This window comes from Anabrus simplex, chromosome 1 (assembly GCF_040414725.1).
Source record: "Anabrus simplex isolate iqAnaSimp1 chromosome 1, ASM4041472v1, whole genome shotgun sequence".
Taxonomy (NCBI): domain Eukaryota; kingdom Metazoa; phylum Arthropoda; class Insecta; order Orthoptera; family Tettigoniidae; genus Anabrus; species Anabrus simplex.
The window spans coordinates 329529442-329542780 of NC_090265.1; the positions used below are offsets into that span (position 1 = coordinate 329529442).

Consider the following 13339-nt stretch of genomic DNA (forward strand, 5'->3'; position numbering starts at 1 on the left):
TTCATGCATTTTGAACGTATGCTACACACTATAGTTAACAACATACAATTGATTAAAATTAGTTAGAGGTACAGTACGACTATGAGATAACAGGAACTGGACCCAAATTTGAGCCAAAAATTGAAATCGTTGGCTATATAGTTATTAGCAAAGCAGTTTCTGAGTTGTATGTCAGTTTAATTGACTAAACTTTCTGCAATTTACACTTTTCGTATAGAACACTATAAGGAAAGCAGTGTCATCTCTGTATAGCGTTGATATGATTAATGACTCATAGCAGCCCGTAAAATGGAGGATAAACATAGTTTAGTGACACAAGATTTTATTTCGTTTCAGAACAATCACTCAATCACAGTTGGCAGTACGAAGAAAGTTTGCAACGAAATCGTTCCCTATTTTCTGTGAAACAAGTCAGTCTCTGGCCAAATAAAACGATGCCTTACGTCATTGATGACTATTTCCGTAAGTACTATAGCCGTTCTGAATAGCATAACTAGTTAGTATCTGATAGTATACATATATGACATCCCTGTGTTATATTTATTATGACATCTATTCTGTATTAAGTTATCAATTTCATATGTTAAATGTAGAAATTGAAAAATTATCCATCCATAGTAGATAGTGTTTTTACTGTATATAGAGTCGGCTCGGCCCATAAAGTATTGGCACACCTACATTTTAGGGGCTGGTGGATCCAAAAAGCAAACAGATATGTCAGTAAACAACACACGTAATTGTTACACTGCAGAACATACATTCAGGCATTCCAAAGTACCTGCCCATTCCATCAAAATACAGAGTTACAAAGAATCACAACTGTATCTCTTTAGCAGACAAAGAAAAAGGTATTGGCACACGTACGACACTAATTGGCGTGTTCGTTTCTTTCGTGAAAATGCACAGCCTAATAACTTTGATAACAGCCTGTTAACGACTAGTATGCTGATTATTAAATTCCGGGTCGCGTGAGGGGTAATTTTTGACCATTCCTATTTCCATTTCCAAGTTCATTGAAGATATTTAAGGAGAAGCTAGGTAAAAAATTATAAATAAATGTGAATATGAGGCAAACAACTGATAGGGAATCTGCCACCTGAGTGACAGCCCTAAATGCAGATCATGGGTGATTGTTTGACTGATTGAAACAGTTATGTACAGACGAAGAATTAACACAAGAAGGAATGGCGTGGGTGGAGGGCTGCAAAATGCCAGTATATGGACTGATGACCCAACAAAATCGCATCGTCATCAAATAATAATAAGAAGAAGAAAAAAGAAAAGAATGAAAGCCTATTGGAACAACAAGAAGAACCCGCAGAAGTGCTGTTTTCCGGATGAGCGCCATTGTCTGACTTGTTTGTCCAGATGAGCCCACAGTTTCTCAACTGGGTTGAGGTCTGAACTGCGGTGGAGAAAGCACCCTTCGTGGAGCGTTATATACTAACCACTCCCGGGTTTTCATGTCAGTATGTTTTGGATCGTTGTCTTGCTGGACATTAAACACCTCATCCAGTCACAATTTCTGCACACTAGCGAGTAAATTACCTAGCAACACAACGATGTATTTCATATGATCCATTTTACCGTGGATTTCAGCTAGATTTCCAGCCCCGGACGCCGTCATACATCCTCACATCTCCGCGTGTTTGAACGTGGGAAGCATGTGTTTGACTTGGAGCTCTGTGTTGGGCTTGCACCACGCTTTCTTCCTTTCATACCGGGCGAGTTGGCTGTACGGTTAGGGGCACGCGGCAGTGAGCTTGCATCCGGGAGATAGTGGATTCGAATCCCACTGTCGGGAGCCCTGAAGATGGTTTTCCGTGGTTTCCCATTTTTACACCAGGCAAATGCTAGGGCTGTACCTTAATTATGGCCACGGCCGCTTCCTTCGAACTCCTAGGCCTTTCCTATCACATCGTCACCATAAGACCTATCTGTGTCGGTGCGACGTAAAGCAACTAGCAAAAAAAAAAAAAAAAAATCTTCCCTTCATCGGATACGAACATGTTGAACTTCGATTCATACGAAAATACAACCGTGTTCCAAAATTCGATCGGCTTGCTGCTGCATTCCTTCACAATCTGCAGGCGTTTCGTTCGGTTAATTTCCGAAATATATGGCTTCTTCCTGGGAGATCTACCATTCATATTAACCCCATACAAAACATTGCGTATAGTTTTAAGATTCACTCGCTTGCTGGTCGTTGTCTGAATATCCTGAGCAATAGTTCTTGCACTTGTAAACGGTTCGCTCTCAGCGAGACTAATGATCCGTTTAAGCTCTCGGATTGCAAGCACTTTCGGACGTCCAGATCGACACTTCTTTACTGTTGTACCGGTCTCCTTGTATTTATTAATGACGGCTCTTACTGTGGTGTAGCTAACAGAAAGTTCCTCACCAATCCGTCGATAGCTTTTGCCTTGTGAATGGAGCAACACTGCTCTATTACGTAACGACACTGCATGTTCCTTCGTCTTCAGATTCGTGGTGGCAACTGACGTATAATACCGCAGCAGACTAGAGAGTGATTGTCAATAACACGCAATGTGTATCACGTTAGCAGATTGTGTTGCTTGTACCACGTAAGCATCACTATTCACATATGCCGTTCTTTGAGGCAATACCTTTTTGTCTGCAAAAGAAACACATTTACACTGCATTTTGATGGTATGAGAAGTTACTTTGGACATTGTGGTACGTTATATTATTGAAGGTAGCACTTACATGTGGGTATAGGCTCGTATACCTACCAGCCACAAATTTGCCGATGTGCCAATCCTTTTTCGGCCGAATATATATATATCTATATATACATACGGTATTCGGAATAATCAAGGCTAACTAAAACCTGGAAAGTGGCATGAGTCATCCGGGAAAATACAATTGCTGGCCAAGCTTTGGGCGTAGCAAGTCTGTGGATGCTATTCTCGTAGAAAGCCATCTATAAGAGCAGAAGATCCGCGTCTCAGCTTTGGACAGCCATTACCTACGTTTTACTCGTCATGAAAAGTTGGAGGGGGAAGTTGAGATCCATATAAGCATGCGTTGGACGTGGGAATACATTTCTAGGTTGAACGCTGGACATGAGAGCAGGCAAACAGCCGGCACTCCAATGAGAACTTGTATATACATATGTTATTAATAATCTTAGTTTTAGATCTGCAGTGACAAGTGTGTTCAAACAACACCGCATAGAGGGACATCGACAGGAGGAAGAAGATAGCCCCTTGCATGCAAGGCTTGGCTCTAATTCCCCCCTCTCCAAAAGGAGACTTGGCACCAGGGACTGCTGGCTGCTGGACAATGGGACGAACCTGCGGCCCAAAGCCCAGACGCTAGCAGACCCGAGCCGACCCGGCAGTGACAAGAAGGACTGATCCCCATAATAACAAAAATTGCAAGGAAATGGTTATGAATGCATGACACCTATTCCTAACTAACACAACCTCTGGACTTTATCCAGCCCACATCCTTGCATGTGCTATCACAAGATGTCAGGTTTTACATGTAGGCTCTCTCTTCTTTCTGCCTATGTGGTTTTTCCCTGACCCTCCAATACCATACCTTAACACTATCCAACCAATACAAACTTTGCCGTGGTAGCGAGTCTGACTCGGAAACCGGCAGATACTCCTTGTATCACCTCCCACTCCTCCCTGCTATCTCTTTCTTCTTCTTAGAAATAATAGCATGTCGGAGGCCATGTAGATTGAGTCGATGGTCACGCGGGGGGAGCGGGCTTCGGGGCCCCCCCGAATAAAAAAAAAAAAGGGAATACATTCATTAAATACGGCATTCGAGACCGGTGCCGGTCAACAAGGTACAAGTTCACGGTCCTGTGGTTAACCCCAGAGTGCCGATGAAAAATGGTTGGGTGGTGGTTCAGTGTCTATTATCAAGTGTTATTTGTCCAGTGTGCTGAATCCATTTTCTGCTATGAACCGTTTTGCTAGGGTGGGGTTCGAACCCACTATCTCCGGAACAAGTTCACAGGTAACTCGCTCGGTAACAATATGATTATACTACTGTTAAAATCAGCGAGTGGATAAAAGGGTTATCAAAAATCAGGATACCACGTGCCTGTGGAACAATCTCTGAAAATGTTGTATGTTACAAAAAGTACTGAAGTGTATTGCTGTTGTCATTGTTCGGTGTTGCCTATACGATTACTACAAATAGGCCAAGTAGTAGATCGCAGCTATACTTCCCAAATATTTAGTTTTATGTTTATGTTAATGTCTTTTGATTGTTTATTTTTCAAGGATTATGTATATGTTTTAAGTATAGTTTATCCCAAGGCATTCCGGAGATTTTATTTAAGGTAAATAATGTTGGTGCAGTTTCTACCCGTTTAGTCGTTTTTTTATGATTATTTAAGGCCCGTTGTTGTCATGACATGCCTGCCCTTCAGTGCATGATAAACTCCTTAGTTCAGCACAGTGAAGAGTTTGGATTATATGTTAACCCCTCAAAGACGAAACTGATGGTGTTCTCTAAGAAGACAATTCGGACAAATCTCACAATAAAAGATAAAATAGTTGACCAAGTGTCTTCTCTCAAATATCTGGGTACCATCTTGGATGACCAATGTAACTACAAACGGGAGATAATATCTAGAATTGAGCAGGCCAGGAAACAATTAATTACCATGAAGAAATTCTTTGTGAGGTCAGATCTCATTCTCCAACTACGAATTCGTATGATCCGCTGCTATATATTTTCTGTTCTCCTATATGGATGTGAAAGCTGGACTCTGGATCCAATCATAAAAAAACGTATTGATGCCTTCGAAATGTTCCTGTATCGCCGTCTCTTGCGGTTATCCTGGGTAATGAAAATCTCAAATGCCGAGGTCCTTCGTCGGATGAAAAAGCAAAAAGAACTACTGCTCACCATAAAACAGAGGAAAACGCAATATCTAGGACATATCATGAGAGGTGAGAGGTATCAGTTATTACAGCTTATTATCGAAGGGACGATACAGGGGAAGAGATCTGTTGGGAGAAGAAGAAATTCATGGCTGAAAGACCTTCGAAGATGGCACTGCTGTACTTCAGAAATGGCATTCCATTCTGCGCTGTCAAGATCAGAGCTAGTTACGTGGATCGCCAACCTCCGCTCGGAGACGGCGTCTTAAAGAAGAAGAAGTGGATCTACCGATACACAGCCTCATGTAAACGCCCTAGGAGATAAGAGAAAATTTATCTTGCACTATATAAATTTGAGGGATCAATACTGGTGAACTCTGGTAACCAAATTATGGACATTTCATATTGTTATAATTATTGTATTAATTTCAAAGTTAAATACAGTTGTTACTAAAACATGACACCAATTTTTGGGGTAAGTAGTTACAAATGGAATATACAACTAATATACAACTGATGCTGAAGAATCTCTACAACGTAGTTTAAAAACATCTTATCTACTTGGCTGTGTTCTGTAACTGGCTTAAAAGGCAAACATATATAAGAGAAGGCTCGGCGGATGTAGTATGTTTGGCGACGCTCAGTGCCAGCCTCATTACTTCACACAACCTATAGTCTAGGTCTGGAATACGGGGTGTAAGCCAAACTTTCAGGACACACTCCTAACACATAGAAGAAGAAAATATGTTTTATGGATATGCGTCCAGAGTTTACCTTCACTTAAAACGTGTCTTTTCAGCTTCCTCTTTACATCGAAAACTGAACGTGTTGTACGTCTCAAAACGCAAGATTTTGTAGGAATGCTGGAGTTAGGATATTTACGAGCAAATCTCCGCACGCATTTTCTATAGCTATACTTTTGTAATAACATTCCACCAAATAAATTAACTGTTCAACCGAATAAATTTTCCAGTCAGTTACTTGATACACAGTTATATACGCAATAATACACAAAGAACAGTCGCACACGCGTTCCGGTAGAATTCTCAAAAGCAACTATATGTCTTTTCACGCGAGTTTAATCCTTATGTAAACGTGGTATGTCCACGCCTCCGCCAAAGAAAGAGTTGTGATTCGCTGAGCGTGTAGTATCGACCTCCATCCCGTCAACGGCTCGTGTTCGGATGTACAGGGCTCCGCATCGCATACGACAACAGTGCGAAGATCTGAACTTATGTATAAACGACTAAACCTGGATTCTGTTCACTTAGTTTATTGAACACATTCACACAGCACTGCATATGGTCACTTCTGAACAGTTTTCCCCTTTTGTGCTTCATTACACGCGATCGTCCTACCTCTTGCTCCATTTCTCTCATTATGAATACTGACACTGAAGCTGCTGCAAGATGCAACACCTTATCTCCTCGCTGTACAGCTTGGGACTTTCCCTCACTACGAGAAGACTCCCTGTATTACACCACGCCTTGTTCCTTCATTTCTCGTTATTTAATCACTATTTTATTAAAACAAAACCATATATATACCGGTATATATCACAACCATATTTTAATATATTTGATTACGTACTCTTCCAAACAGGAACTGCACCCAACTAAAGCAGTCCTTAACATCTATCTTCCTGGAGGAGTACGCAAGGGGCTGAGATCAGGTATTCTTGTGTCCAATAATAAGAAATATGTATATTTCTAAGAAAATTGTTTCTGTTTTTTATATTCCTGAGATTCTTGTAGCCTAAAATATTAAAAAATCGAATGATATGCTTTATTACTTCTTATATGATTTATGTTTTAACTTTATTGGAATTGGTATCTGTATTTTAATTTTAAGTTTAATTTTAAGTTTAATGTTTAATTTGATATTTTAATATTATAAAATGTAGTTAGTATATTCATAAACTTGTATTGTGTTATAAGTAGACGCTACATAAAGGGGCTTTTCAGCCTCAGTGGCATGTATATCATCATTATCAATAAATTCAATTCAATTCAAATATCAATAAATGTAATAAACTAAAATAAAACAAAATTAATGCGACGTACTACTTTCCTTCGAGCTCACATACAGTCGAGTGAATGCGACGATTGCTTCTCCAATCAGCTACGTCTATGTCCACATGCATAGGCAAGGTGCTCCGCCTATTTGTTTACATCAGGACTAAACTCTCGTGAAAAGCGATATAGCTTCCCATGCTGCGGTCCGGAGGGAACGGAAGTCGGTTGGTGACTGCATGATGCGCAAGATTCCTCGTAAAGCGTGAGCATTGTAGCATGTTTTAAAGATGACGATGATAGGGCCCATATTTGAGGGAAAAATGAAGAAATATTAGCTCTCTTATCCTCTTGAATGTGATCTGTGAACTGCCTAAAAACTAATTGTCTAATAGATTCGTAATAAAGCCCATTTCTTATACTTGTTTCCACTTGGCCCACAAATTTACGAACTTGCCATATTTGCTATGCCAGAGAGCCAGCCGCTGCCTGTTGGTATGCGACAGAGGAGTGAAGGGAGGGGAAGAGGGGGGAAGTGGGTTCTCTGGCATAGCAAATATGGTAAGTTCGACAATTATTTTTTGCTAGTGGCTTTACGTCGCACCGACACAGATAGGTCTTATGGCGACGATGGGATAGGAAAGGCCTAGGAGTTGGAAGGAAGCGGCCGTGGCCTTAATTAAGGTACAGCCCCAGCATTTGTCTGGTGTGAAAATGGGAAACCATGGAAAACCATCTTCAGGGCTGGCGACAGTGGGATTCGAACCTACTATCTCTCGGATGCAAGCTCACAGTCGCGCGCCCCTAACCGCCCGGCCAACTCGCCCGGTAGTTCGTCAATTTTAACCGCGCGCCCGGAAGTAACAAAGTAACCTGATTTTCTCAAAAAGAAACATTTTCTCCGCCAATCCGACTGCATCATCGTTCTTAACATAATACGAAGAGCATTCCTGATTTTTGTCGGTATAGTCCTGTTACACTCAGTATAAAAGCGAAAGCCCTGACTCACTCACTCATCACTAATTCTCACGCTTCTCATGAGACTATCACGCTGAACTTTGGTACAGGTGTTCCCTGTCTGGCAGTTAGGAAAATTAAATGTGTTTTATTCCAATATTTTGTGATAAAGGGAGTGAAATTGAGGTAAATACCCTAAACACAATATCACTAAATCGCAAACTTCCCACAAAGGTAGAGAGCTGAAATTTCTTATCAACTTATTGAGGAAAGTAATGTACCCGCTCAATGCCTGAGTCCCAACCAGCATTTATCTCAGGGAGTGTTACGGTCGCTTTGATCAGCTTATCATTTATATCTTCACAAGCCTCCAACCTGTGATCTAGACTTTCGATCCGGACTCCTGCATCCTCTAATTTGGTTGAAACAACACGATTATTTTTGAGGGATTCAAATTCTGACTCCAGAACCGAAACCTTCGCTTCCGTACGTTGGTGGTCAGTACGTAGCGTTTCCACGTTTTTCACTATCTCGTCAGATTTCCGTGCGGTTTGAATGATATGGCCTTGGATCTGAGACCTAATCTCCTCCCGTCCTAGCCGACACTCCTCTCGCATTTTGTCATTCTGCACCTTTGACTCATCACGATCAGCTGACATCTGGGTCGTGATTTCATTGAGTCCTGCCACGAGCCTTTCCCTGATTTCGTTACGATCCTCCAATGCTTCGGACCTAACTCGCTCTACCCTCTCGGTCACTCGGATCAGACTTGAATCGAAATGTTCTTTCATTTCCTCCTTCGTCTTATGACACGCCTCGCGTACCTGGTCTAGCCCTCGGGTAAACTCCCGTTCGCTATTTTGACACGCGGTCCGCACTTCACTTATTTGCTCCGCTAACTCCATCTTACTATTATCACAAGTGACCCGCATTTCTTCAAATTTCTGCTCCATAGACTTATTACTTTGTTCTATAGACCTATTAGTTTGTTTGATAGACTGTTTTAAGGAATCATTATTTTGCTCCATAGACTGTTTTAAAGAATTATTACTCTGTTCTATCGACCTATTAGTTTGTTCGTTAGACCTTTCTAACGACTTAAATTGAAGAGCCATAGCCTTCATCATATCCGCCATCGTAAGCGATTCTTCCTCTCCTACATGTCCATCCTGGGATATCTTCCCCTCTACATCAGACATTATGAATTTATATAATAACAAATTAGGGCCAAACGGCTCCTCGCCCTACAGCACTACGTTTAACAGTTGGTCAAGGTCCTATCATCTAACGGTTCATTTACTCGAATTAAATTTCTATTTTCTTACCACAATTTATATTCAATCACTCGTATCAAACAACGAGTAGAATAAGGACAACAAATCTTGCTTGGTTCCATCCAGAATAAATACGTGTCAGACACATATAGAAAATAATTTTGAAACTGTTCTGTCAAACACCACCTAAAAATTTTGACATAACACAGCCGTCTCGTAGCTTTAAATCTGAAATTAATATATTCTCGTCGACAGTTCCAGTTCTCATTCCTGTATTAACTTGGAGTTTGGTACCAAGTATAAATTTTACCATATTCTCCTTGTTCCTACAATATACTCATACTGCCCTTTGGTGACCAAAGTGTGGAGCTTCCACATTCGCAGATATAAAATCGCATCAGAAAATTTACAAAAAAAATTTTACTAACTGATGAGCCCAACAACCTACTTCTATCATCCTATAAAATGAGTCCCGTTCGGAAATTACTACTAGCCTATGCTATGTTAATAAATTTCTGAATACAATGACCGAATAAATAAATGAAAATCAAATGAAATGTAAACATCCAATTTAATAAACAAAGTATTATAATAATGGGGTCATCTCGTACACTAGATGATGCCATCATTATTTAGATTTACCTTCCTAGATCTGAATAAATGCTTCCCAACAACGCATAACCGTGATGCGGTCTATAATTAATTCAAATACCCCGATTGTGTTTAATCATAATATAATCAGCCTAAATGTTTAAGTCCCACGATTGGGTCTAACGATTATGGAATCCGTTTCTCCTTAGTTGTGTGACATGATGTCGTCGCTAATGCAACAAAGTTCCGTTTTTTTTCAAAAATTAAATTAAAGTCACACGTTGCTCAAGCATGATGCAATCAGCCCCCACGTTGGGCGCCATGATGTACCCGCTCAATGCCTGAGTCCCAACCAGCATTTATCTCAGGGAGTGTTACGGTCCGAATCCATCGCAACTAATACTCAATAAAAAAAATATTTTGAGATATAAGATCTCAAACTAAATGTAAGGGCGCCATCCAATCAGTACTACAGGGTTGAACGGGACACTCTAATCTTTAACTTTAAGGCTCATCATAAAACACACAAATTATATATATTCAGATCAAAGGGAAATCATGAAGGTTCCGTCCTAGGAATGGGGACAGATATTTAAACGGTCACCAAGGGTTTACTATTCTACAAGAACAAGAACCTGGAACTGTTTCCTTGCAAATGGTAAAGGAGCATTTATTTAAGTAAACAAATGAAGTTTTACACACAATCACAATCTGTTGACCCTTGATTTGCCGGTAATTTGGCAAAATATTCCTGAAAATGATTACATAATATTTGTCACTTTTGACCACCCTTCCATTTTGGTGGTAGAACCGTTGATATATGAAGGTATCAGATTTAGCTTCGTTAACACCATGACCATATTTGATCATGGACCAAATACCTGTTGGCTAAGTAGGCGCGATCACATGGACCATGTTATCGCCTCCACTTTGATTGAGATGAGACCAACCCGGGAAACTACAAACTCTCCCCGGGTTCCTAACCAAGATATGCTAATCGTTAGTTGAAGGAATACGACAAAGGGACTCTAACCTAATGGTCCAGATGTAGTGATTTGCCTTCATTGTACACATATTAACTTAACTTATTATTTACAACCAATTGACATAATTACGTTAATTCACCAGCTGACTTCCCTAGTATCATCCATCATCAGCATCCGAAATAATAAGAAAAATAAATAAAATAAAAAATATTTTATTAAATATTATTATTATTATTATTATTATCATCATCATCATCATGTTTTGTGGAGATCATGATTATCGTAACCCGTAATCATCCTCGGACTAATATTTCAACTTTTCGCGATTTTATTTTATTTTCATCTGAAATAAATAAAAGTACCTTCTTTGATTATTCTTCTTCTCCTTCTTCAAAATATTCTCATTTTTATTATTATTAGTTAAAAATCTCAAATTTTTCATTTCAACTCCCAACATCATTATTATGTCCAAAATATAAAAAAGGTAAACTCTTCTTCTTCTTCTTCTTCTTCTTCTTCTTCAAAAAAGTAGTTTTTCTTTATATTTATTATTATTATTATTATTATTAATTTAAAAAAATTAATTTCGCCTGTTATACGGTAGTCCACTCTCAATATGTTTAACGCATAACCCCTTTTACAATTCCTATTTATTTTGGCACTAATCAATCCAGATATGATTTACTTGGAATATTATTATTATTATTATTATTACTTCTTTCGAGAATCTTTATTTTTATTCCCCATCTTTATAATTTAGTCACATACGTTCTCTCCCAAACAGAAATCACCAAGATCCGAATTCACATCGGTCGGGACATACTAGTGTTCGAATCCGCCACCTTATTTTCGTACTGCCGTTAATTCATGGAGACCATATGCTCCTAAGACAATTCTCAAATCCCATAACACCTCGCAGTTGGGCAAATACCTCCAATCTCTGCAAGTGTTCAATTATTCCTTCCTTTTCCATTTTGAAGTCCATTTATCCATTGGAACTCTTCAAAACATTTTCACAAATTAACCCTCGGTGTGTGAACTCTATTCTGCCACTCAATACACCGGTATATAAATACAACCTCTATGTGGGCCTTAAGATCCATATATTTCTTCATCAACATCAGTACAATTCACTTTCATTTCGGGCCAGATTTCTGTCCCACAAAACTCCAAATCTCAACTTTTGGCTCAAATCCCTCTGGACCTCAAACATAGCGTGACCATATTATAAAAGTGCCTATCTCGTTTCTACCAAAATTATTTATGATTATTATGGAGTCCAAAAACGTTAAATCAACAATTAGTGTTAAAACCGGATTCACTGCACAAATTATAATTATTCACGGCACAAGTGATCTCCACATTTAAATTACTTTAATTTGCAATCATACTGTCCAACTAGGCCCGTGCCTTTATTCTCAAAAATTATTATTAAACACGCCTTTACACATTACCAAATTTTAATGTACCACGACACTTGTACAGATTATTATTATTTTGTCCACTGGCGAACTTCGCAATATTTACAAACAAATCAATGGACTTTATTCCGTCCCACAACAATTTAAATCACTTGGCAATTCTACCTCTCTGGATTATCTTAACAACATGCCTTAATATCTATAAAAGTTTCGATAACGGAAAAACACTTTGGAAGCACTTCTAAATGAATATTAACATTATCTCTACGTGAAACGTGCTCCATATCATATCAAAACTCAAGCACTTGAATGAACAACTCAACCCTACTATACTCTATTTAATAATCAAAATTATGATGAGTGCTCGATCTAATCTACATATTAATTTGTCCCTTTGTCTATCTATCTTTGAATTTATACGAGCCGTAACGGCTCGTTTCACAATCAAGTTACCATGATAAATTAATATGATTTCCTCCCCTAACGATAGCAATCTATAAATATATTAAAAGGTACTCAACTCTGCCATTGTAGTCTGCTAAAACCGGACGAGAAGCCATAGCCCCTCCGGTTTTTAGCAATGCATTCCACTGGTATTCATGCCAGCTTGAAGAATTAATCCTTGACCCTTTTCAACCTTACACATTTTGAATAAAAACAAATAAATTAGCTGTTGCACTTTGGAATAATTTCCACCCTAAATTCTATTCACAAATTTTACACTTAATGTAGATTTACATTCTTCATTCCTTTCCCGGACACTAGGAACATGGGATACCTCGGGTTTCCCTTTACAACGGCCCGTGCGCGCACTTGAATTTCCCGTCTCACGTTCGTGTAGCTGACCAGGTATCAGTTTAGAATCGACTGTTTACTAGGTGACATAAACACTCGTGACCGTTCTCATGTAACGCACTTCCTAATCGGTTGGTAGAATCTCACACTCCGTAAGTTATGCTTTACTGAGTCCTGTCTATTTGAAACACTTCATATTAGTAGACTGCTCAGGACTGTAATATGAGCTACATCACGTCATGAATCCCTGTACTATGTAACAATATAATACTTCGAATCCTACTCCACGAGTAAGTACACACTCGCACCCCTGGCGTAGTCACGGCTCGAACGCTTTGTCAAAAGTAGTTACGCACCACTGGCGTGGTGACCGCCCGAACACTTTATCAGAAGTACTTGCGAGTCCTTGCCTACGACCTCATATTTATACTT

At 39.3% G+C, this 13339-nt stretch overlaps 1 protein-coding gene across 3 annotated transcripts in view; it reads left to right on the top strand.

Annotated features, from left to right (window-relative positions):
* LOC136865887 (low choriolytic enzyme) overlaps window positions 1-13339 on the top strand; it is a 64542-nt gene that overhangs the window by 30365 nt on the left and 20838 nt on the right. For all 3 annotated transcript variants that reach the window (XM_067142446.2, XM_068226340.1, XM_068226342.1), the window contains exon 2: window positions 337-462. In XM_067142446.2, the coding sequence (XP_066998547.2) occupies window positions 435-462 (28 nt within the window). In that variant the 5' untranslated portion in view covers window positions 337-434. The remainder of the gene's footprint in view (window positions 1-336; window positions 463-13339) is intronic.